General features: G+C 35.9%; 1 protein-coding gene across 1 annotated transcript in view; it reads right to left on the bottom strand.

Annotated features, from left to right (window-relative positions):
- Positions 1–1,357: 1,357 nt before the first annotated feature.
- Positions 1,358–25,122, bottom strand: part of PIK3CA (phosphatidylinositol-4,5-bisphosphate 3-kinase catalytic subunit alpha) — a 37,203-nt gene continuing 13,438 nt past the window's right edge. Inside the window, exons 3-22 of the mRNA XM_026705734.2 lie at positions 23,041–23,456; positions 21,123–21,329; positions 19,971–20,221; positions 19,256–19,501; positions 18,543–18,628; positions 17,639–17,744; positions 17,291–17,443; positions 15,933–16,067; positions 15,056–15,180; positions 14,310–14,391; positions 13,777–13,941; positions 12,990–13,093; positions 12,433–12,604; positions 11,890–11,996; positions 10,238–10,359; positions 9,104–9,182; positions 8,321–8,491; positions 7,303–7,420; positions 6,243–6,394; positions 1,358–4,757 (exon numbers count right to left, since the gene is read on the bottom strand). Of these exons, the coding sequence (XP_026561519.1) occupies positions 4,487–4,757; positions 6,243–6,394; positions 7,303–7,420; positions 8,321–8,491; positions 9,104–9,182; positions 10,238–10,359; positions 11,890–11,996; positions 12,433–12,604; positions 12,990–13,093; positions 13,777–13,941; positions 14,310–14,391; positions 15,056–15,180; positions 15,933–16,067; positions 17,291–17,443; positions 17,639–17,744; positions 18,543–18,628; positions 19,256–19,501; positions 19,971–20,221; positions 21,123–21,329; positions 23,041–23,392 (3,204 nt within the window). The 5' untranslated portion in view covers positions 23,393–23,456 and the 3' untranslated portion in view covers positions 1,358–4,486. The remainder of the gene's footprint in view (positions 4,758–6,242; positions 6,395–7,302; positions 7,421–8,320; positions 8,492–9,103; positions 9,183–10,237; positions 10,360–11,889; positions 11,997–12,432; positions 12,605–12,989; positions 13,094–13,776; positions 13,942–14,309; positions 14,392–15,055; positions 15,181–15,932; positions 16,068–17,290; positions 17,444–17,638; positions 17,745–18,542; positions 18,629–19,255; positions 19,502–19,970; positions 20,222–21,122; positions 21,330–23,040; positions 23,457–25,122) is intronic.

Below are 25,122 nucleotides of genomic sequence, written 5' to 3'. Positions count from 1 at the left end.
GCCGATTCCCCTTTCCTGCCCTATGGTATCATCTGTACCAACATTAGCTTTCATGGGTTTGTGGATTTATGAGTTTTGCAAAGAACTGTGGATAATTGTCATGGCTATTTTTATACATTATCTGTATCTATAAAACATAAATTTAGGATGCAATTACCAACAAACAAATAACGAATGTTTACATTGTTCAAGAAATATAGTCTCTTAACCGTTTACATTCTATACAAATTTATTTGTTATATTCTACTAGCTACTGTCAGCACACCATCTTCAAATTATATTGCACTCTGAATAATATCTATCTGAGGGGAAAAAAGGCAAATGCGATCAAATATCCAGATTTCAGGAACATTTTCAAATCCTATGAACTTGGTGAGACAACATTAGTGTAAAAGAAATGGCACCTTAGGTTTTTCGGCTCAGAATACACAATATTATAAAAAATATTTATGGAACAATTTGTGCCAGCCACTATGCTGGTTGATGCCAATTTTCATATTGCAATCAGTTTTATATTGCAATAAAGACATACGGCATACACAGGCACAAACATATCTATAAAATATTGGTTAGTTAGTTCTACATGCTACGAATTATGTAGCAGTCTGAAGACTTAGTTTACTGAAGACTTCAGTTTAGTGAGATTTATATTATTATTTCTGGTTTGTTGGTTATTCTAATTAAGCAATTCCTTTCCAGCAATCTAGGAAGGAAGGCCAAGGAACAAGTGGAAGGCAAGTTAAAAATGATCAAGATACCCCAAATATCTTTTAAAGAGCATTGCTTGAGATTATTTTTAGGAAGACCTGAAAGATCTCATGTCATTCTAATGCACCAAAACTAGCATAAAGAACCAGTTTCTACTTTCATAGATAGATCTTCTTATAGGACATTCAAATAGTTACCAATGGAAACAAACTTTGCAGTATTACTTTGGTCAGGAAGCTGACGACACAAGTTCTCCCCTTTTCGTCCAATTGTTTCTCACTGTATTCAAGATTATTTTCTGTCTATTTTAACCACAAGTATAAAGATTTATTCAAAGAGCTCCAAACTTTTATAACAATGTTATAAATATATGAAGTTCCCTTTTGGGTAAGCTTAAAAGAAGTCAAAAGATTCCTAGATTCCACTTAGCTTAACTTTACCATTTGAACCTCAGCAAATGTGCTTGAGTTCCGATTCAACTTCAGCATTTAAACATGTTTATTACTGACCATTTCGGCACTCTCCAGATATGTCAGGGTATAACTCCCACCACAAAACGATTAGTTCTACTGGATAGAGATGACAGCAGCTGTAGCCCAATAGATTTGGCAAGTGGAAAGATAGAAAAGGCAGTTGTAGACAACGGAAATTGAACATTCTGATCACAAGTCATATTTATTTGGAAGCAAGTGTTACCAGTTTCCAAAGATTCCCCCCTTCCCCTTTGTGATGGCACAGATAAGGACTTACAGGCCCTGACCTCAACCTGGAGTCTTAATGCAAGTACAAACTCTGGGTAGCTGCCGAACCTAAGCAGCCTTCTGAATATATGAACTGCAGGCATACATATTCAGCTTTGTTCAATTTGTCACACAGAGTTCTCAAAATCTACTCAGCAAGCGCTGAACAAATCTTTGGATCTAAGTTAAAAGTATGCCCTGCAGTGCCCATGGGTCTCCATTGACCTGGTTCTAAAGTCAGATCTTATTACATACAGAGAAGCCATGCCTCAAACAGCACAGGATTCTTTAAATCTGATCGTACAAGTCACTGCATCAGTCTAGTGGTTTATAGACAGGTGAAACTCAAATTAGAATATTGTGCAAAAGTTAATTTATTTCAGTAATGCAACTTAAAAGGTAAAACTAATATATGAGATAACTCATTACATGCAAAGCAAGGTAGTTCAAGCTGTGATGTGTCATAATTGAGATGATTATGGCTTACAGCTCATGCAAACCCCAAATCCACAATCTCAGAAAATTAGAATACTGTGAAAAGGTTCAATATTCTAGGCTCAAAGTGTCCCACTCTAATCAGCTAATTAAGCCATAACACCTGAAAAGGGTTCCTGAGCCTTTAAATGGTCTCTCAGTCAGGTTCAGTAGGAATCACAATCATGGGAAAGACTGCTGACCTGACAGTTGTGCAGAGAACCATTATTGACACCCTCCATAAGGAAGGAAAGCCTCAAAAGGTAATTGCAAAAGAATTTGGATGTTCCCAAAGTGCTGTATCAAAGCACATTAATAGAAAGTTATGTGGAAGGGAAAAGTGTGGAAGAAAAAAGTGCACAAGCAGCAGGGATGACCGCAGCCTGGAGAGGATTGTCAGGAAAAGGCCATTCAAACGTGTTGGACTTTCACAAGGAGTGGACTGAGACTGGAGTCAGTGCATCAAGAGCCACCATACACAGACAGATCCTGGACATGGGCTTCAAATGTCATATTCCTCTTGTCAAGCTGCTCTTGAACAACAAACGTCAGAAGTGTCTTACCTGGGCTAAAGAAAAAAAGAACTGGTCTGTTGTTCAGTGGTCCAAAGTCTTCTTTTCTGATGAGAGCAACTTTTGCATCTCATTTGGAAACCAAGGACCCAGAGTCTGGAGAAAGAATGGAGAGGCACACACTACAAGATGCTTGAAGTCCAGTGTGATGTTTCCACAGTCTGTATTGATTTGGGGAGCCATGTCATCTGCTGGTGTTGGTCCAATGTGCTTCATTAAGTCCAGGGTCAACGCAACTGTCTACCAGGAGATTTTGGAGCACTTCATACTTCCTTCTGCAGATGAGCTTTATGGGGATGCTAACTTCATTTTCCAGCAGGACTTGGCACCTGCCCACACTGCCAAAAGCACCAAAACCTGGTTCAGTGACCATGGGATTACTGTGCTTGATTGGCCAGCAAACTTGCCTGACCTGAACCCCATAGAGAATCTATGGGGCATTGCCAAGAGAAAGATGAGAGACATGAGACCGAACAATGCAGAAGAGCTGAAGGCCGCTATTGAAGCATCCTGGTCTTCCATAACACCTCAGCAGTGCCACAGGCTGATAGCTTCCATGCCATGCCGCATTGAGGCAGTTATTGCTGCAAAAGGGGCCCAAACCAAGTACTGAGTATATCTGCATGCTTATACTTTTCAGAGGTCCAATATTGTTCTATGTACAATCCTTGTTTTATTGATTGCATGTAATATTCTAATTTTCTGAGATTGTGGATTTGGGGTTTTCATGAGCTGTAAGCCATAATCATCACAATTATGACAAATCATGGCTTGAACCATCTTGCTTTGCATGTAATAAGTCTATCTCATATTAGTTTCACCTTTTAAGTTGCATTACTGAAATAAATGAACTTTTGCACGATATTCTAATTTTCCAAGTTTCACCTGTAAATCTGTTAGACAAAGAAGTGGTATGTAAAATTAAAATGACAGAAAATCAACATAAAGAAATATATACCCTGTTTCTCCAACAATATGGCCTCCCCCAATAGGAAGTCCCAGCATGTTTTATAGGCATGAAATGAAATTAAGCCCCTCCCCCCAAATTAAGGCCTATATTAAAACATGCAAAATGGTGGGGAATGGTGGGGGGGGCTTGCCATTAGGAAGTATTTTTGTTGCACACCCGGATATGGTGCTGCCTGCGTTGACCCCGATACGAAGTGCCCCACCAACGCTGAGGTCAGCATCCAAGCCGTCGCCGCCTGCCCGAAGATGTAAGGGGGGGGGGATTAAGTCACCCCCGAAAAGACGGCCTAGCCGTTTTTTCGGAGCTCAAAAAAAAAATAAGACCCGGCCTTATTATATGAGAAACACGGTATTAATAAGTTTCTGTTATATAAATAACCTTTATAAAAATAATCTTTAATTCTAATAACTCACCTCTTTTTTTAGGCTCTGGAAAGCATGCATGAAAAATGTTTTGAGGTTTAGAAAAAAAAAAAATCCAAACTCCAAAACCTAAGAAAAACCACCAGTCTTAAATCCACAAATTTATCTGACATTATAAAGGCACCATCTCCTCTATTTTTTTTTAACTGAGTACAGTTCATGGGAGAAGAAAGCTCTTTTAGAAACAATGAATAAAATTGCTAGAATTTCCTTCTTTTCATTATTCTGTAACTTATCTGAATCCTTTTTTTCACTACGTGAAAGACTGGACATGTGAAAGATTGGGTTGTTATGCTGGCATAAATTCCCAATTAAATAAACCAAGATGAACAAAGTTCCAAGTTTACCTTCTTACACTTAAGCCGTAACACAACTACACATACAGGAAAGTTACATGTTGAAATGCATGATTTATAGTGTTCAAAACACTACAAGTGTTTTATTTAAATAACTTTGCATTTTAACCTTGTTGTAAATTCAAACACTGTCCTTGGTTTGTGCAACTGCGATGCAACAAGGTTTTTTTTTTAAGTTGTTGAGACAACAGTGCAGTGGAACAGCCAAAAAACTAGGCTTATCAAGTTTTTCATTATCTTTACTTTAGTTCAAGGCATGCTGCTTGATTGTGTGGAAGATCCAGTCCATTTTTGTTGTCCAACCACCATGATGAGCATCATTCATTTGTTTCATGAAATACTCAAGTGCTTCTTGTTCAGTTTTGTCTAATGCAAGAGTCTTGCGTATATATGCAATGTCATCAAAAGACTGTAATTCTGGCATCCCTGAACCAAGCATCATGGAAAAGAGGTTTATAAAGAGGTTGGCATGTTGTCGAATTGCTAGGTAGGCTTTGTAACACATTTCTTGGAACCTTGAAAAAAGAAAGAAAACACATCCCATTGAAGTCCAATCAGATTAACAATATACTTGTGATCAGGCCAACAAAAACATAGGCATCCTTCTGTTTAGAAAGATTATCTGGCTGAAAACAAAATGTTTTGAGTGTTAAGGAAAACAATTCTACAATACAGATTCACTCAAACTAGGACCCTTCAGATGTTTTGGATTACAACTTGTTGTAATCCAAATGTTTTGGATCACGCAATCAGATCATGTGAGCTTAAAACTGTAGGTGTATTCCAACACATCTGGAGACATATTAATTGTCAAAAGATATATAATTTCCAAGGGATATCTCTCGAGAAATAGTTTCTTTAAATGTAAGAGTAACAAACATTACTCCTAAAAGAGCTTTACATTATTCAGTTCTGAATACTTTTGACAATAGTCACAATCAACAACCTCCATATTCAGCAATTAATAAGCATAGTTATCATGTAAATCCACACAGGAAGACAAAAGAAAATACAGCTTTTTAAATATGAGGCTTAAGGGTGGTGCCAAATTCATTTACAATTTTCAGTGTAGAGATAATAAGGCCAAGATATGTCTTTGCAAGTTTTCTACTTGCATTGTCTAAGTTGTTCATGGAGGAAGGCTTATAAAGCTGATGCCAGATTAGTTCATCACTATCATAATTACCACCACCATTATTTTGATAATTTCTATGTTGACTAGGTGGGTTACAATATTAAAATGACATGTAACAGATATGAAAATATCTCAGTTGCTGTGCCAAATTAAAAATCGTTGCTTTCAAAAACAAAGCACGACAGAACTATTTTTACTATTTTCTAAAGGATAAGAAGATAGTGGCTGATCTGTTTTCAGGGAGGAAGATGTTCTACATTGAAGGGGCGGAGAGGAAGTCACCTTCTGGGCCCCCCTTGAGGAGTGGATACCTGCACTATAAATACTCCTCTCCTAGCTAGACTATCTAGAATCAGCAGGTTCTACTTGGAGATGACCCTAAAAATACAAAGGACCTAAGCCATAAATCACCAAGAGCTTCAATTATGTGCATCTCCCACAAAGTAAGTGCAACTGTATTATGCCAAATATTCTTGTGGTAGGTAAACTTTTGAATTCTCTTCAAGGACAGCCACATGCAATAGTTTAACTGAAAGATAAGAATGTGAGTCAGCACCTTCAGTATTTGGTAACATATTTTTGTGGAAATCACTCTGAGATCATGTTGCCCTTTGGCTTCTAACCTGATTTTTTCTATTACAGTAACAACAGTACCTCACGGGCATATGTAATTATTTTCTAGAAAGTGTAACTGAGAATTGGGTCTGAGTTGTTGCTGCTACCTACAGCACAAGGTTTTATTCAGGATAACACTCAAGGTAACCCAAATACCTTTTTCTCTATAAGACGTAATGTCATGTTTTTGCACCGTCCTGCAACAGAAATTTAGTCAGACCAAATAGCATTTCTATTCCAGCTTACCCACCTTTCAAATTCTCTTGTTTTGGTACATTCTTGTGCTCCTTTACTAATCACTATCAAGAAATCTTGTGTTAAGACAAATGGCACGCGCTCCCGTTTGTAACCAAACTTCTTCTTTTTATGATCCAAAAAGTGTCCAAAATCAATGTGAAACAGCTATGGAGAATATATTTCAGATTGTTATTAATATGAAGAAAGAGCAAATGTTAATATGCAGAGAAGAGCAAGAAAGATGGGACTGGAGACTAAAACATAGAAACAATGGTTTCTGGAACTGGGTATGTCTACTTCAGTGAAAAGAAGGACTAAGGGTGACATGATGGCAGTGTTTCAATATCTGAGGGGCTACCACAAAGAAGGGAGGGGGCAATCTATTCTCCAAAGCATCTTAAGGCTGAATAAGAAGCAATGGATGGAAACTAATCAAGGAGAGAAGCAACCTAGAACTAAGGAGAAATTTCTTGACAGTTAGAACAATTAATCAGTGGAACAACTTGCTTTCCAGAAGTTGTGAATGCTCCAACACTGGAATTTTAAAGAAGAAATTGGATAATCATTTATCTGAAATGGTATAGGACTTCCTGCCTGAACAGGGGGTTGGACTAGAAGACCTCCAAGGTCTCTTCCAACTCTGTTATTCTGTTATACCTACTCTGGTATTTCAATCCATATGCCAGAGTACAATTCTATAACATTAGCGCTCTTCAAAATGTACTAGAGAACTCTGACATTTATTAGAAGTTTGTCTGAAAAACCTTAATTATGCAATGGCGGTTGGGGAGGTTTCCACAAAACAACCAAGTTTCCAATGAAATGGAAAACACTGGGTGAATTCTAAAGAATATTCTCAGGTCACATTTGTAGTGCTAAGGTCTACATTTCTTTGCTTGTGTCCCATGTGAATGTTGCTAGAGCTAAAGGTTCCTACAATGCACAGAGAACATGGGACACATATCTATAGTATCCTCAACAGATGCACAACATATTATCTCCAAGATAGAAAATATGACAATTTTCCCCGTAAATAAAGATACTGAAAGAGAAGATATTTCAAATATTTTTACCTGCCCATCATCTTTTACCATAATGTTGCTATTGTGACGATCACCAATTCCCAATATAAAAGTAGCTACACAATAGCCAGCACATGAACGAGTAAACAAATCGATAGCTGGATCATACCTAGGAAAGATTAAAAAATGTTAGTTTGGGTAAAGACTACTTTGTTATTTTGGACATGTCAAATAATGTAGAATAATTATTAATTCTTGTAATAATCTTACAAACATTTTTGCAGAAGAGAAAGTTTTTATTTTTATTTTTAAAGATTTTCAAAATTCATTCTTAATTGTAGTATTAATAGCATAATGTCTAAGTTAACAAAATATAGATAGTGAAAAATTGTACGTAGACCTATGCCCATTATCAAAGGAAAAAAGAGAAAATTTGCTTTACTTACGAAAACCCAGCCAAGATATCACACAAATTTCTTATAGACTAACAGAAAAAAAAATCCCTTTTGCACCTATACTTGTCCAGCATCTCCCAACACTGACAAACTTCCGAGGAACCCTGCTGTCCAATAATTTTGTGATGAAATAATGAACTTTATTATATCTAGATCATTACATCAGATTTCCAGTGCCAGCTGTTTTGAGCTGTCCTCCAAAACTACAACTTTTAAAGTATTTTGGCATTTTCCAGCTGCCAACATCCACCATTAATATACTGTCTATCACATAAATGCAACTAAGCTTCTGTAACGTTTACAGAGAACTCTGGCATTTATTAGATGTTTGTTTGGAAAACCTTAATTATGTGGTGTGGAAGGAAGGCTTTTTCAGAAGATACAAGTTGTGCATGCTGTTACATCACCCTAATGCCACATCTCAGCCACAATCAAAGAAGCTGGATGACCAGAGCCAATCACCTACTGGGTTCTATACTCATTGGTGTGCTTAATGTCCTTGGGTTGTGAGCACAATACTCTTTAGTAGAGGAAAAGCCAAGATGATTAGCCTTCATCAAAAACAGATGATTAAAATAAATAAAAAAAATAAAAAGCTTAGTTATACAACTCACATTTCCCCTTTGTTCTTGTCTTTGAGCCACTGGTGTAATGTGTGGCTGTTGAATTGCAGTGCACCTTTAAGGCCACCTTTGCACTGGATCTGCATGATTGTATGTGAATTTCTTACAACTTCAATAAGCCCCACACAGTCACCAATGGATAAGCATCCATAAGGTAGCATCCTAAAAAAGGAACACGATACTTTTGTTTTCCAATACAGCTGTCAAAATATGAATGTCAATCGAACAAAATGCACAGGTATGCAACCCTAGACTGCAATAACTAGCTTTGGATTTTCTAATAGAATCTAATTAACCTCACACCTATCATTGAGCTATACTGTCATTAAGAAGAGATTTTAAACAATTGTGCAAATAGTTCCAAGGGCCCCATACATATATACACATGTATTTCGAACATGAGCCATCCGAGTCATGTCTGAAATGAAGAAAGTTTCGTGGTATAGAGCAAGATTTGTTCTTTCTTATGAAATATTCCACCGTAATTGCCTGAAAGGGCTTTTTTGAATATTGGCAAATGTGTACCGTGGAGATACACAAAACATTAGAACAAAGTGGTACTTTCCTGAGCAAAATGAAACAAAATGCAAAGTTACTCTGCACAAAGAAAAGAGGTTGCAAACAAATCTGAAACATTTGTAAAATTGATAAAGCCATAATAAGTGATGATGTAAAGTTTGCTGCAAACTCTTGATCAAGATCATATTCTTTATTAGACAGAAGCGGAAAGGAAAAACACAAATATAACTATTGGCAGAATTTAGGAATACTTGCCTAAGATCAAGGCCTTGATTTTGCCAGATATTCTCCATAATTCGAATTATTTGAAGCGTGAGCATATCCTGGCGTAGGTCTGGATAAAAAAATGCATTATGTATGGAACGAATTTTGGAAAACTGAATATAGTTTTTAAAACGTTATGTTTTTTTAATAATATAATCAAATTTATGGTATTTTTTAAAAATTAAGGTTACTTTAAAGACTGTTAAAACATCTGAAAAAAATCCAGTTTTAATCCAGAGATGTTGAATTTAGGAATAACTTTTATAAACTTTGTGATTGTTGTTATGGGGGACAGAGGCAGAGATGACCAAATGTTATGGTCAGTTCTCCATTTCAACAAAATAACTTCATTTCTTGGTCAAAAGAGAATATACCTATAGCAGTTGCTGCATGTCCTTGTATACTCTGTGGCCAGGTAAAGGTAATTCTTTTGTGATACTATTAAATCAGAGTAAAAGAGAACAGGAAAAAGCAGCACTGTCCCTGCAATGGCCTCTCTGTTGAACAAAGTGTCTATCTATTCTACCCAGTGCTTCATCAAGAACACTGTAGGATCCCCAAATATTTAGGAGGAAGTTCAACTATGATAGCAGCGTTGTTCACTAGGCTGTAAGTCCTCCCCTCCACCTATTTCTCATCCTGTCTCCAATGCTCTGTAAACCAATTGCCAAACAATGTGAGTTTTTGCCAGAAGTTTTCATACAAATATGAAGTACCAAATTCCTTCTTTAAAAAAAGAGAAAGAAAGAAAAAAAATGGCCAGGAAAAAAATCAGTTGAGCATTGCCACAATGTTATTTTCAAAATGAAAAGAGATCTCTCACATAGGATGAAATACATATAAACTGTTTGATAGAAAAGAATACCCTCCTAATCTGTGTGAAACCTTCACCTGATACCATTATGTTCAACAAGTATGAATAAATTTGGATTTAGAAGAGCAAGAAATACTTTCAGAAAATAATTTCAGATATATATCCTGGGGTGTATAGGGATACAACTGTGTCAGCGTTCAAAGGACATGAATGTGAAATGAATATTTATGCTGGGATAGAAACCCTGGAGTGTTTCAGGCAGGATAATGAAAACCACAATGCAGAAATTATAATAAAATAGTTTTCTTTACCATCCCCATTTTTAAAGATGATCTCATTGTTCTGAAATAGCAGCTCAGACATAATATCTGGATTTTCCCAATTAAGCCATAACGGCCTTTTGGCAGAAGACATAATCCTGCATTCCTCAAGCCTACAAAAAAATAGATAATTCTTTAATGAAGTTTTATTCCAATAGACATAAATTATTAGATTTCTGTATATCCTTTAGAAGTAGATTAACTTCTAATGATCTAATTATGATTTCTAATGAAAATGTTTTACAATGAATTAGTTTTAACCACAAAACGTATCCAGTATAAAGCAACAGCGTCACTGTTCATGGCATGAACCAAAAACTGCATTAAAAAGCCAATCTTAATTGAAGTCTATGGAAACATTTGTTGGATAATAATTTAAGAGATTTTTTTTTGAAGGAATAGGTTCTCCTTAATTAAAATAAACAAATAAAACCATGAGATTGACTTCCAATTTGATTTTGGAGCGATTTGGAATTTATTGGAACTTTACAGAACTTATAAAACAGTTATAAAGGGAATATCATACATTGCTAATGTTTTGATAAATTTAATTTTATATAACTGTATTTACTGCAATATTACAATGCTATACTCTGCTACAGTGAAATAGTTTTATAGAATACAGAACATAAAGGCACAAGTTTAACTTGATCTGGCTTCAACCTTGATCAATTTTGTATGTATCAATGACAATATATATCAATTGAAATTAGTGTCTGTGAAGATTCTCAGTCATCCAAGTCATGGTTGTCCCAAAGGTGCTTTTTGCACCTTTTTAAAAATTGAATGTAGATAATTCAAATAAGGCATGTTATTTAGGTACAATATATGTGTACAAAATGTTTTGAGCTTGCAACATATTATTTTGACTTTATTTTTTCCAAATTTGAAACACTCCAATTTTGAAATACTTTTAATCAAAACCAAGCAACTGTGTTGGACAAATTTATAAGTTAGTAAGAAAAGATGCAAGAAAGCTAATTAAGAATTATAGGTTCAAAGAAATCAACAATGATTGGTTGAATGACCTCAGTTTAGTTTCAGTTTCAAATGGTAGATCCTAGGATTTAACTACAACCAATGAACTCTAGTGATGGAATGAAAAGTGAAATCTGAGTGTGATACCAGAAACATGGTGGCCAACAGATCATTAAATATCTTTTCTTGGTCACTAAGACATCTATGCTGACTGAAAAATGGGAAACTGCTTCTTCCTAGGTGCTAAGCAGCACATGGATTACTTTTTTTTAACTGGAAGTCTTAGTTATACCATCTCTCACATGGTATTATTTCATTGTTTGAAATAAATAATAAAGATATTTCAATTGTTTTATTTATTTTATCACATAATTTTTATTCATTTATTATGCTCTGATTCTACAAAATAAGTTACTTGTTATTACATCATGTTATCATTTTTCTAAGGTTTCTCACTGGTTTCTTGATGCCAATAAATTTAAATTTTTCTCGGGCCATCTTAATTCAACAGACTTTATCCCACAAGTTATAGGATCAAATCAGAACGAAGGAGACAAAGTGAACTCATTCTTTAAGAAGTCAAAGTTTCATATCATTCTCAGCATCCATTATTCATATTTCATATATACTCCCACCTCTAATAATTTCTGGAAAGGAAATGATACCTCAGAGTTCCAAGCTGATGAGCAGGATTGAGAGGAGATATGAAGCCTTGAAGAGCATCCATGAAGTCTGGCCGCCTCATCTGCTCCACAAGGAATTTCATCTGTACCTGTTTAATGACAGCACTGAATACTTAATGATAGTCTCATATATTTCAAAAGTTTTGCTTTTAGCATGAATACCAGCATGGTATTTGAAGCATTTCAATGGGAAAAAAATATAGCAAATTCTACAAATGCTGCTTTCTAAATACATATAATTAGAGCCAGTTTGATATAATGGCTAAGGTGCTGACCTAGAAGCCAGGCATTGGTGAGTTCTAGTCCCACCTTAGGCATAAAAGCAGGCTGGGTGACCTTGGCCCCGTCACTCTCTTTTAGTCACCTTACAGGTTGTGGGGAAAATAGGAGGAAGGAGAATTACGTATGTTGGCCACTTTGAGCTACTGATTAATGTAATAAATGTGGTGTTAAAATCTAACAATAAAATAAAAATATAAAACATACCACAATATTAAACCTTGTTTTGCTTATGCATAATTTTACCTTTTGTGTTTCATCCTTTTTCTCCTGTTTAAGGATATCTGTGAGGTTAATCAATTTTTCCATAGCTTCCACTTGCCGACTCAGATGTTTTAGGTACATTCCACAAGCTCGGCAGTAGGAATCCAAGAGCAGGCCAAACCTCTGGCTTACATTTTTATTGTGCATTTCAGACCTATATATAGGAATATCTTAGCTTAAGTAATGGTACACATGTTCATAAACTAAAGATGTTCATAAACATAGTCAATTTTATGCTAAAGTTGTTCATAAACATATTCATTTTATGTCATAATAATGGTTTAATATCATCAACTTTTTGGCATTTATTTTAGAGCCAAAAGAGTTACTGGAATATCTTGTTTATGAAGTATATTTCAGCCATATGAAACATTATTTTTTTAAAACATTATTTTTTTTAAAAGCTTCTTAGTCACAAGATAGTTAAGCTTAGATTCCTTGCTTTATTATACAAGATATTGTATTATATCTTGTATTATACCTTTAAGGGAGATGGATGGTTCAGAAAGTTGAAAAAAATAATAATAACCTAAACTTACTTTAAATGCCAAAAGAAGAAGTGTCCTATTCTCTGATTAGTCAGTGCCTTCTTGAGTAAAAATCTTACCAAGAGGTTATCCAAGTACTGTTCATACTTCAGAACCTAGAGATAACAATGAATTGTGATTGGCATTATCAGTATTTTCAAGGATGGACCACTCCTGATGACATCGGCATAGCTATTTGTGTACAGGTAGTACATATTTGTTACTCCTGATGACATCGGCATAGCTATTTGTGTACAGGTAGTACATATTTGTTTAATGATACTAATTGGGACCAGCTGCAACAACGTAACTCTGAGCCTGTTGTAAAGTGTCTGAATGACAAACACATGGAAGTGGGAACACTGCGATGGCAACAACTACGAAGACCCAACATAAGTCCCACTCATTTAGCACCACGAACAAGCGGTCATTCAAAGAAGATATCCTGTACTATGTTTTCTGACTGATACCTCTCAAGCACATGTTGGGGTTTGGTTATTGGGCAGGCTAATGATTTAGGCTCTAACAATTTATCTCATTTTTTTAATGATGCTTAATTATGAACTATAGATGCTTGCATCTTGTGCAACGGTAACTTTTCATATACATAGCTGCCAATAAAACAGTTATTTTAAATTATATTCTTTCCTTGTTCTCATCTCAGTAATTCTGAATCACTTTTAAAATTTCACAAGGAAAATTCTGTCATACTGTCCTTGGGAAATTCCATCGAAGTATGTAATTTTTGAATGCCTTTACATATGATAGGAGCACGGTTAATTCAAACAGAACGCAGTACCTGCACCAGCTGAATCAAGTACTGAGAGAGTTTGTCATCTGTCAAGTATTTTTCCAAACACCGGATTGCAAAGGCTCGCACCATTGGATCTGGATAATTGCAGTCCAAAAGCTCCATTGCTTGCTCAGGCCTGATTTGAGGCCAATCTTTTATCAAGCAGTACATCTGTGTGAAATACAGTAAGAGTGCAAAATCTTGACTACAGTCATGAAAACAACCTTCTGAGTCAGACCAAATTCTTCTCAGGCTAATACGCTGCTTCCAACAGTGGACAAACATATTTTTAGAAAGGCAGAAAGAGGACATAAAATAATGGCTGCTTTTTAGTCCATGGCACTTGGTAGCTAATGGTGCTCCATCTCTGAATATGGATATACTATCTGTTCAATAGGTCCAGTAGCCCCAGAGAAGCTTATCATATTATCTCATGTTGCATTAGATATAATATTATAGAATTCTACTATAATGAAACATTTAAAGTCCTGCTTAACAAATAAGTTTTTAAGGCATTTGTTCAGCAATAGAGTTGTTACCTGGGCCACTTCATCCCTGGAATTCCATTTAACAGACAAAAGAAGTTTGGGTAGGATTTCTGGCATAGATACACAGTAGTGCCTGAAAAAGGAGACAAAGAGAAGTATATTGCACAAATAATTCTATGTATTACTACTGTATGAAATCCATATGAAACAAGAAATAATATATTAACATAAGGATAGTATTCTTTAAAAAATAATTAAGTTTGTTTCAAAAGAACATTCATAAATTTTAGCAGAATGGCCATGAAAAGAATATCCTGTGAGTCTTAAGACAAGACATGGGCCCATACTCGTGAAAAGATATAAAAAAATCAGTATCACCAATATAATTTCAAAAGACCGTGGTGGCTTTAAGTAAAACAGATTTAGATCACCTAACACATTTAATACTTTAGGAATAATCTCCCGTGCTGAATTGAACCTGGAACTGAACCTTATATATTTAGAGGACTAATATGTTGCTTAAACAAATGCAGATGGCACAAGCTACTTCTTGGTACACTTTTTTTTAAGTTCCTACCTTCAGTATAGACTAGGAGGTTTCTTTATTTATTAAGACAATTTTTATGGCTGCCTAATTCACTCATAGTGACTCTGGGCAGCTTACAGAAATAAAACTCCATATTAAAAAACTCAATAAATCTCTACCCAAGTTTGGGGCAGCTGGATCATATCTAAGGACCATAGACACAGCTATGCTCTGTAATATCATTTACATACTGAAAGGCTGGCTTTTATACCTGTGGCTCCAAAGGAAGTCTTTCTCTTGTTCAGTTATTTCAGATAAGGGGTCTCTAGTACAGATTGCCCGAAGCTGCTCTTTGTCGTTGTCTCTTAACTCATTATCTCTAGCTATTCTGTTACTCTGTGGAAGAAAGGAATACATAGCATCATTCATATAATGAGCACCTTGTTCAAATATTGTTATCGCCAAAAGTGCTCAGAAAGACTTATTTTATCTTCTGAACCAGCTGACGGAAAACTGTGCTTGGGAATATTTCTGTTACATATCTTAAACGTTTGTAATGGAAAAAGTGTTTCTTTGTTCAGCATTAAAGAATGCACATGAAGTTCTAGAGATCTTCAAATAGGTTTTGATGCTGCTTCAAATGATTTAAAAATACAGCATTATAGACATAAACATGGATGATTTATCATTTTCCCCCACTATGATATAATTTGATGAACTAAAATCTGTGGTTCCCTCCCTCATAAATCAATCATCTTTCACATATTAATTTTTTAACAAAATGTTTATTTAAAATAAAAGCTATTCAATGACTTAATATGGAATATATCCAAAGGATACAATAATATTAATCAGCCTGTTTAGAGTTTTCAGTCAGGTGAGGACTCAGGTAAACAGTAGTTTACTTGTTTTCTCCAACAAGTAAATAGAGATAGTTTTATTGTTAGATCAAGTCACAACACTGAACTCATACTATTAGTACTATATAATTTTGAATTTTACATTTTGAAGATGTAAAGCAATTGCTATTTTAGTTTGGTACCTAAAGAGGAGGTTGATAGCTATATTTCTATACACAAAGGACCTAAGAGTTTGCTGTGGGTCATTGTTCTTAGCCCCAAGAAAACTAGGGGGAAAAACGTCCTCACCAGCCCTGCATGGTTGTAGTTAAATCCTTGTTCTCGAGAAATAATCCAGTTGGCATGTTCTTCTATTACTGACATGTCAGGAAACTTGACAGGACTGCTAAACCAATCAAATTCCAGTTCCAAACATGGAGTTTCCTAGAGAGAAAACATGTTCTTTCATTTATGGACAGAAATAGCATGAAAGTACAAAACTTAAAATAACTAAAATGTTTAATTGCCTTACATCGTAAGTACTGTTTCTTGCATGTAATCCTATACAGAAAAAATGACTGCATCTGTTGAAAGCTGAAACAGGGATTTCTGCCCAATACTTTTCTACAAGTTAGTTGTTGTTTATTTGAGCGTTACATGGAAGAGTCATGTAAATCCTAACTAGGCCCAAAATAATATCTTACATCATTATTATTGTAAAAAGCAGAATGGTATGCTAATGAAAGTAAATGAAGCATGGGCAAAAATAAAATGTAATTTAAGCAGATTTTAAAATTAATTAAAACTAAATACAATTAATATTATTCTGCATGTGTTTAATAATTTCTCTCTTCTGTAACTTTAAAAATGATTGCCTAATTTGAATGTTTGCCTAACTTGAAAAGAAATGAGGCCAACCAAATCTTTCAAAGGCTTTGAATTTTTGATGGGATATTTTACAGACAATTATTAGGAATTATGTTCAAAGCCTGATTTAAGACAATGAAGTATGCTAGGAATTGGCTTGAAATATATTATTATAAAACACAAGAATGTGAAATCACCGCTGCCAATTCATTAGCAGGTATTAGCCTTCCAATGCATTGAATTCTTTCCAAGAATTTTGAATGCTATTATGTATTGGAATAGTTTAAGTGCAGAGCCAAGTAGTTTGACCTTTTATAATTGACAGATGCAATTTTCTTTCAATGCACAAATTTTCTAAGTCCAATATGTTTTGGTATAACCTAGTATTGGGACCACCATGGCCATCTGTTTATTTGTATCCTGCCCTTATTATTTTTATAAGTAACTCAAGGTGGTGAACATTCCTTCCTCCTCCTGTTTTCTCCACAACAACTCTCTAAGATGGGTTGGTCTGAGAAAGAGAAAGTCATCCAGCTGGTTTTCATGCCTAAGGTGGGACTTGAACTCATGACTTTCTAGCCTGCTGCCTTAACCACTAGACTAAACTTCTCTCCAGTTATACCATAGTCTTTCAGCTTTGATTTTCAGATCTTGGTACTTTTTGATCGTCTCCAATTCTTTGTCTTCGACTCTATACTCTCCTCTGGTTTTATTATTATGGTTGGCTGCATAGTCAGTCAAACGCTCGGACTGAGTTTGGTGTTTTTATCTATCTATGTGTCCTTATTATTATTATTTACCTTATTTGGGTTGGATCCAGTGACTCCAATGGGATTAAGAAGGTCTTCTAACCCATGGGGGACAGGCCACAGATTCAGAGCCATTTTGCCAGAAACAAGAGTGTCTGTATAATCAAACATGTTAATATTTCCCCACGCCAATGGGCAGTGCTCCTTCAAAAGAGCAAACAATCAGTGTTTAGTCTCCTCTATTAGTAAGATATTGCAAGCTCAGTTTTAAAAGAAATAAATGAGGAAACATAAGTAACAATACTACTTTTATCATTCAAACAGTATAAATGTTGAGAATATTTTTAAAACAACAGTTTGCCCTATTTCATTTCTAACAGTCAATGAGAAGGATCTTACCTCCTTTGCCCCCTTTCTGCCTTTAACAGAGCAGATAGATAGGCAAAGCCGAGCAGCGCGTGGAAGATCATGAACAAGCATCTCATACTGCAGCCATTCATTCCATCTGAAAGAGATATAAGTTTATTGCCAAATATTTTTCAATGACATGGTAAATCAAAAATTGATAACAAAGACTTTTAGCTGTTACTGATTACATTCTGTGTAGAACTGAAGCAGCTTATTTAGAATTCTAATGGGGCAAATACAGCACAATCAGTGGTAAACTGGCAGAGGTGTCAAACTCACGTCATTGCGTCATCACGTGACATATTGCGACTTTCCCCCCCCTTTGCTAAACCGGGTGTGGGCGTGGCCAGGACATGATGCATCCGGCCCATGGGTCACAAATTTGACACCTCTGGCATAGGGGCTGACTTCAACAAGAGCTAATCCTGCTATTAAAAACCTAGGCAAATTTTAACTTAATTTCTGAAAATTTGCAGGAATGGCTATTCTGAACATTCCATTTTGAATGCAGCTGTTAGTGCTAGCCAGAGGTATTCTTTAGCTTTTGCCCTCAGTTGGGACAGGAATTTCTATTGCTAAGTGATGCGATTGTAAAGTGCAATGTCATGAGACAAATTCATTATTTTTTAATGAGCAAGGGAATAAATTACTTAAGCATACTCTGACAGAGAAAATTTGAATCTAATCATCTGAATTTGCTCATATAAACAATATCAAACTAAGCACAAATTTTAGTTGACACAACTCTTAAGTGAAAAAGTAGTATACCACAACATGCCATCCATCCTTCTACACTTGGATGTAAGTAAACACATCCATGAATTTCATCTTCATGATGTGCTCCGTTAATACAAAGAGTTAGCTTGTTTTTCTTTATTTCATTTGTATCATTTACCTGGGATTAGAGCAAGGTACTCTTTGAGTATTTACATTATCACATAAAGGCTCTCCTCCATGATAGATACCAGTTCGGACATAAATCTGAAAAAAAGTATAAACATAATCATAAAGGCACTAAAAATTGACACTGATTCAAGAAAAGCAAAATGTACACGGAAAATCAATCAATTGGTTGATTATTTTTTATGTTTATTTTATTTATTTGTATTTCCTGCTTGTAATATTTTTATAAATAACTCAGGGCGATTAAGGGCAACTCCCAAATTAAATAGAATTAGCAAGTACAGGCCAATATAAAGTTATTTTTAACACAAGAACTTTCCAATATTAGTTTTATTTTATATTGGAAATCCACCACATTTAAGAGTAAATGCAAGCATTAAAACTCTGCAGAATAAAATCAAGACCATGTGTAAAAGTTTACCAAATTTCTGATATAGTTCAAACTTGGATGAGTATGCAAAGGAAAAACAAGTTTGTAACAAAATGTGTTTTAAGATGATGCGTTTTAAGAAGTGGTGAACTAAAACACATAAATTTCAATAAGAAGTACACATGCCACCCTCATCAAAACATTTACTAATCAACTTCCATTTCTGATTAGATTGTTTTTGTTAGATAATTCACAGATAATTCAGAATCAGACATATTTTAATGTTGCTAATTGAGAACACAACAATCATACTCACACATCCAGAATTCTCCTACCTTGTCAATGTCCCGAATATTTACATTTACGTAAGTAGCACAGAGAATCTTAATTCTCAGATGACTGTTAATAGCCCAGAGAGATTTGGCAGAAGCTTCCCCATTCATGTAAGGAGTAGCTGTAGAAATACGCCTAGAATAAGATGGCATTGCAAACGTATCCAATGGCAGCTGGGCATAGAGACTCTCTTTAGTCATCAGCATCAAATTGGGCATTCGGCCAAGCATGATACAGCTCCGAATATACTGAAATAGGTAAGCAGAGCAAAACAAAAGCACAATGACTGTCCTGGACATACTTCTTCTGAATCGTCTTTACTTAGCTAGAAAGTTCACAATATCAGCACTGCTAAGATTTTGCTATTTAGGGCCAAGAAGGCTACACATCAGCATCTAATGAAGCTAACATGCATGACTCAGGCTAAAATTAAACAAAGTGTTACCGTTCTATTTTGAACAGTTGACCTGTCAGGTGCTGGAGTCAATAAGACTGATTTCTACTCTATAACAATACATTATATGAAGTAATATTTGAAACTGAAATTTCCCAGGAAACCTGTTAAATAACACACACATAACAATAGTTTCAGAGCATATTTTACACCTGATGCAAATATCAGTTGTATTTTTTTATGTACACAGGTCTGTTTTCCCATAATTCCTTGACTCCAGCTTGGATGAATGACATTCTGAAAATATACTTGATGTTACTTACCTTATACTGACTCAGTGGGTGCTTTTCTAACAAATACTCATCACAGCCACATACTTTTAAAATATATTTGCCCTGGTACTCCAACACACAGAGTTTCAGCTGTTCTGACGATAGCAACATACTACGTGTTTTTTTTCTGATTGCTTCAGCAATAACTTGTTCCGGCACATAATCATGATTGATTTTTAAGGTGTACTTCTGTTTGTCATTGTTGGGGGAGACTATAACCCAAATCACTACTATTATTTGACCTGAAAAAAAAAAAAGAAATTTGGTTCAGTTTGCATTAGGCATCATACCATGCAACAGCAGACAGAAGGGAACAGCTCTGCCCCTTTTATGTTACTGTTTCAACATATCCTAATATTAAAACAAAACAAAAAAATGAACAGACCCAAAGCACTAAATATTATGCATCTTTTTCTGCCATAATGGTAACAATTTTAGAAACCCGAGTAAAAAGGCAACAGGATTATAAATTGGCACACTGGTATACTGTAGCAGGGTAAGAAGATAGATTCGGCAGGAGGCAGATGAGATGGAGGATCCTAGGACCCAGAGGTGCCGCACCTTTTCTGGTTTTAGAACAAACTGAAGGTAGCACAAGGAAGGAGGGGAGAGAGAAAGTGAAATTGCTGTTGCAGAACAGAAAGAGTCAGTTTGTACAGGAAGGGGAACTGATTGTATCAGGTCGTTTCTCCTTTTGTTTAAAATTGTACCAGCAGCATGCAAATGACTCTAAAAGGCAGAACTGGAATGCGGGGGGGTATGGGGAGAGGGGAGAAAAGCAAAGGGGAAGGATATCTACCATCTTGCTACAACATTTAAATTCCACTTAGGAAACAACAGCTGAATTCATTGGTGATTTACTATACAATCAATAACAAAAACTTCTGGAAACTTCATGATTGTTATTTATGTTGAAAAGAAATGGTTACACCAAACAATTAAAGGTATATCTTTAAAATAAACTACCTGTACTGAATAGATTACTTTGATGTGTGGACAGTGTACATCAAATAAAATCTATTACAGACAGAGGCCAGCATGGTGTGCACTCAAAAGTTTGCTTTACCATCTATGGTACAAATTCATAAAGTATCACCCCAATTTTCTGAATGCTGAAACAATTAATTAATGCACCTTCTTTACCTTTATCAAGTTTATTGTATATATGCTTTGGTAGGTCAGATGATTCTATGTTTGGGGGACAGACGTACAAGGCTCTGCTGTGGGGGGCATTAGCAGCTCGTAGTTCTACTGCTTCTTTGCAAACATTAAGAATGTTTCGTCTGAAATCCTGAACTTCTGGATCCTTCACCAAGTCAAATTCACAAACGGGCATTCCAATAGCAAAACCTAAAAAGAAAAACACCTCCTTTGATACTGCACCAGAGTGCAAGGCTCCACCACTGGTCTCAAGCTCTGGGCTTGAATATCAAGCATGCTGCAACTATCCCCAGGTGGTGAAACTGGGGGGGGCGGGGTGGGGTGTTTCTTCAGTCCAAGCTAGATGTGAAATGTGTCCCCCTGTCGTGCTAATCCAGGTATTTTAAGCAAGATGTGTTAAACAAACAGAAGCCTGGGTGAAACAAAATGCTACACGATAAACATGGCTTAGAATACAGTGAGAGCCAGAATCACACATCTTGTTAAAAGCCAAAAGCCAACCACATTGCCCTTCAATATGGGATGGCTCCAGGACTGCAGTGACAGCAGGTTCATTTTGTCAAAAGGAGTAATTTGTTCTATTTTGAGCATAAAGAAACAGTTTTAAAGTCTTGATGCCACTACTCCGATATAATACATTTGGTGTTCTTTTACTGTTTATGGAAATTCTTAGTCATCTAAGTCATGGTTTCCCAAAGGTGCTTTTTCAAAAGACAACTGGACTTTCTTGGTTTTTTTTCTTTCTTTGAAGACATTTTGCTTCTCATCCAAGAAGCTTCTTCAGTTTTGTTCTTCTGGTGGTTTTATGTTTTCTCTTATCAGCAAATCTTTCCCTAACATAGGAACTTAGAATTACTCAGAGAATCTAATAGTATTTGGACCTTGCTATTATGTAGAAAACAAAGGTAAATTGTTTCTGTTTGGAAACACAGGACATCATGCTTATTTACAGATTTATGCAGGTAGTCCTTGACTTACAACTGTCATTAATGACTGTTGAAAGTTCTAACAGTCATGAAAAAGGTGCTCATAAAGCATCACATCTCTATCACATGTCCACATTTGGGAGGCTCGACAAGCAGCTTGCTTTTATGACTGGTTGCCATACCTAGAAATCACATGATCACAATTTGCATTCCCCCCCCCCCCAGAGTGCAGCAAAAGTGTCTATTTGGGACAATGGATCTACTTAGTGACCATATGATTTACTTAATGTGTAATTCAGACCTGTAACCATGCAATTCATTTAATCACCACTGTAAATATGGTGAGAATATTGGGTCTAGGCATGTGGGCATCCCGACTTATAACTGCAATGACTTACAAACAAAAATCCGGTCCCAAATATGGTCCTAAGTTAAGGACTACCTATAGTCTTCTTTGTCCTGAGAGGCATCAACTTTCCCTGCCCTGTCTTTTTCCTTTCCAATTAAACCTTTATTTATCTTAATAGAATGGAAGAAATCACCATTTCATTGAGTTATTCTAAAAGTGCCCGCCACTTAAGACTGCAAATACCCAGAGTAAATGCACAGACAGTTCCTTGAAATATTCTTGCCCCAAGTAATTTAAAGATTAGCACCCCCATCTTAGACTGTGCTATAAGACTGGCAGTCAACACAGTTGATGAAGCATTCAGATAAGAACTAAATTATTATTTTGTATACAGAGAGAATGTATCTCCTCACCCAATTAAAATCAGGTGAAAGATCATTCAATTACATTTCCTGAAAACTAACAGTGCCTATCATATGAATCTTCTCTCCCTGAGGCTGGAGGGAAGTGAAACACCTTTCTTTATACAGTAAATATTTTAAACTGCATGCAATAAATCATATATAGGTGCAGTAAACAGTAAATCATATGTATAGTTGCAATAAATTAAGAGAGCAAGCCTCACCGATTTCTCGATTCAGAATTTTCTCTTCTCTGTTGCCCACTGGTTCTATCACTTTTAAAAAAGGCTGGAAGAGTCGCAGATCACACAATCGCCGGGTTTCATCAAAGAATTCTTCTCTTTCTGCTTCTTGGGTAACACTTACAAAAATGTAAGATGACTCGTCTTGGAGGAGCTGATAGAGAGGGTATTTTCTAGCTTCTTTAAAGAGTTCATGTTTAATATTTAACAAGGTGGCCTCACGGAGGCATTCTAAAGTCACTATCATACCATTAGGTAGAAGACATTCTACTAGGATTTTTGGTGGCATTAAGTGCATGCCCCATAATTCACCGGATGATGGTCGTGGAGGCATTTTGTTAGGCCTCTTCTTTGAATATTATCAAAAACAATATGATTGTAGATTCCTGTAGGAAAGACTAAGTAAAGAAAAATAGGTTTATGTATGTTTTACAATCACAATTTATCTCATATCACACCTTCAGAACTATGCACTGCAACAATGAATGCAAGATTTGTCAACAGTTTTCCTTCCAGTCTTCATAATTGGGTTAATTGTACCACCTATGGCTCATTGGAAAATTAATAATATTGCAAACCATGTTTGACTAGGAGCATGTTTGCAATGACAAAGTATTTCACCCTGCCTAACAGGGTCCTAAAAACCCACCCAACTAGAAAGTAGGAAACAGAAATGGCAACAAATTTTCCAAACAGAGTTTAACAGAACAAAAAGGTAGAGCAAGTAGGTATTAACTAATTAATTAGTTATATAATTAATTAAAATTAACCCTCCCCCAATGGTTCAGGCAACTTTTGTGGCTTACATTGAGATAAAGCAAAATCCAACAATTATAAAAATGGATTAAAATTACAAAGTTGAAACAATCTCAAACAACAAGGAGTTGGAAGGGAGAGGTGGACCCCATGCCAGTCAGCATAGGCAGATTTTAAGGTTTTTCCTGTAGGCTGAAAGAGGTATACAGCTATTCTATCAGAAATTAAAAGCAATACAGTTCTGGCCATAAACAGATTTTGGAGCAAAAGTTAGAGTCCAGGCAGTTTACCATGACATACTTTTGTTGCAGTGGATAAGATTCTCCCCTCCCTATCCAATACCTCCTCCAATGATAGCTTAATCAGCAACCTGAGTCGCTGGATAGAAATGTAGTATGTTTTCAGTTTTTAATTATTTTGCTATAATTATAAGAATATCCATATTTGAATAAAGTAAATCCCTTATTTTACTAAAAAAACCCATTCAAAATGCAAGGGTAAATGCAGTTCTTAGTAGTTCCTCTGGATTATATTTTTAATAAAGTAATAAGGAAACTAATAGATTTGCATGTGGTAAGCACATATGGTCTTAAACTCATAGTTTTCTGTTCTGTGAGAGAATTTGTTTGTGCTATATGCACATGGGATAGTTCTCACACATATAGTTCACATTCACTTTAACAGACCTCCTTCATGGAATTTTTAAATTGAAGTCTCTCAAGTTAGACCTTGATCACTCTAGCACATTTTGCAGAGCAGATCTCAAGGTAATCCAAGTTTGAGAATTTCTGCACTAAACAATAAAAGTTCGTAAGATTAATATAAACTGAAAGTGGATCTTCTTTAAAAATGCAAAGGATTGAAATACACTGCTCAAAAAAATAAAGGGAACACTAAAACAACACAAAGTAACTCCAAGTCAATCACACTTCTGTGAAATCAAAATGTCCACTTAGGTAGCAACACTGATTGACAATCAATTTCACATGCTGTTGTGCAAATGGAATAGACAAGAGGTGGAAAGCACAGGCAGTTAGCAAGACATCCTCAATAAAGGAGAGGTTCTGCAGGTGGTGACCACAGACCACTTCTCCGTTCCTATGCTTTCTGGCTGATGGTTTGGTCACTTTGGAATGTTGGCAGTGCTTTCACTCTAGTGGTAGCATGAGACGGAGTCTACAACCCACACAAGTGGCTCAGGTAGTGCAGCTCATCCAGGATGGCACATCAATGCGAGCTGTGGCAAGAAGGTTTGCTGTGTCTGTCAGCGTAGTGCCCAGAGCATGGAGGCGCTACCAGGAGACAGGC

Source organism: Pseudonaja textilis, chromosome 4 (assembly GCF_049901715.1).
Source record: "Pseudonaja textilis isolate UNSWEBS1 chromosome 4, rPseTex1.2, whole genome shotgun sequence".
Taxonomy (NCBI): domain Eukaryota; kingdom Metazoa; phylum Chordata; class Lepidosauria; order Squamata; family Elapidae; genus Pseudonaja; species Pseudonaja textilis.
The sequence above is the reverse complement of the archived record's forward strand: the minus strand, read 5'-3'. Positions and strand labels throughout refer to the sequence as shown.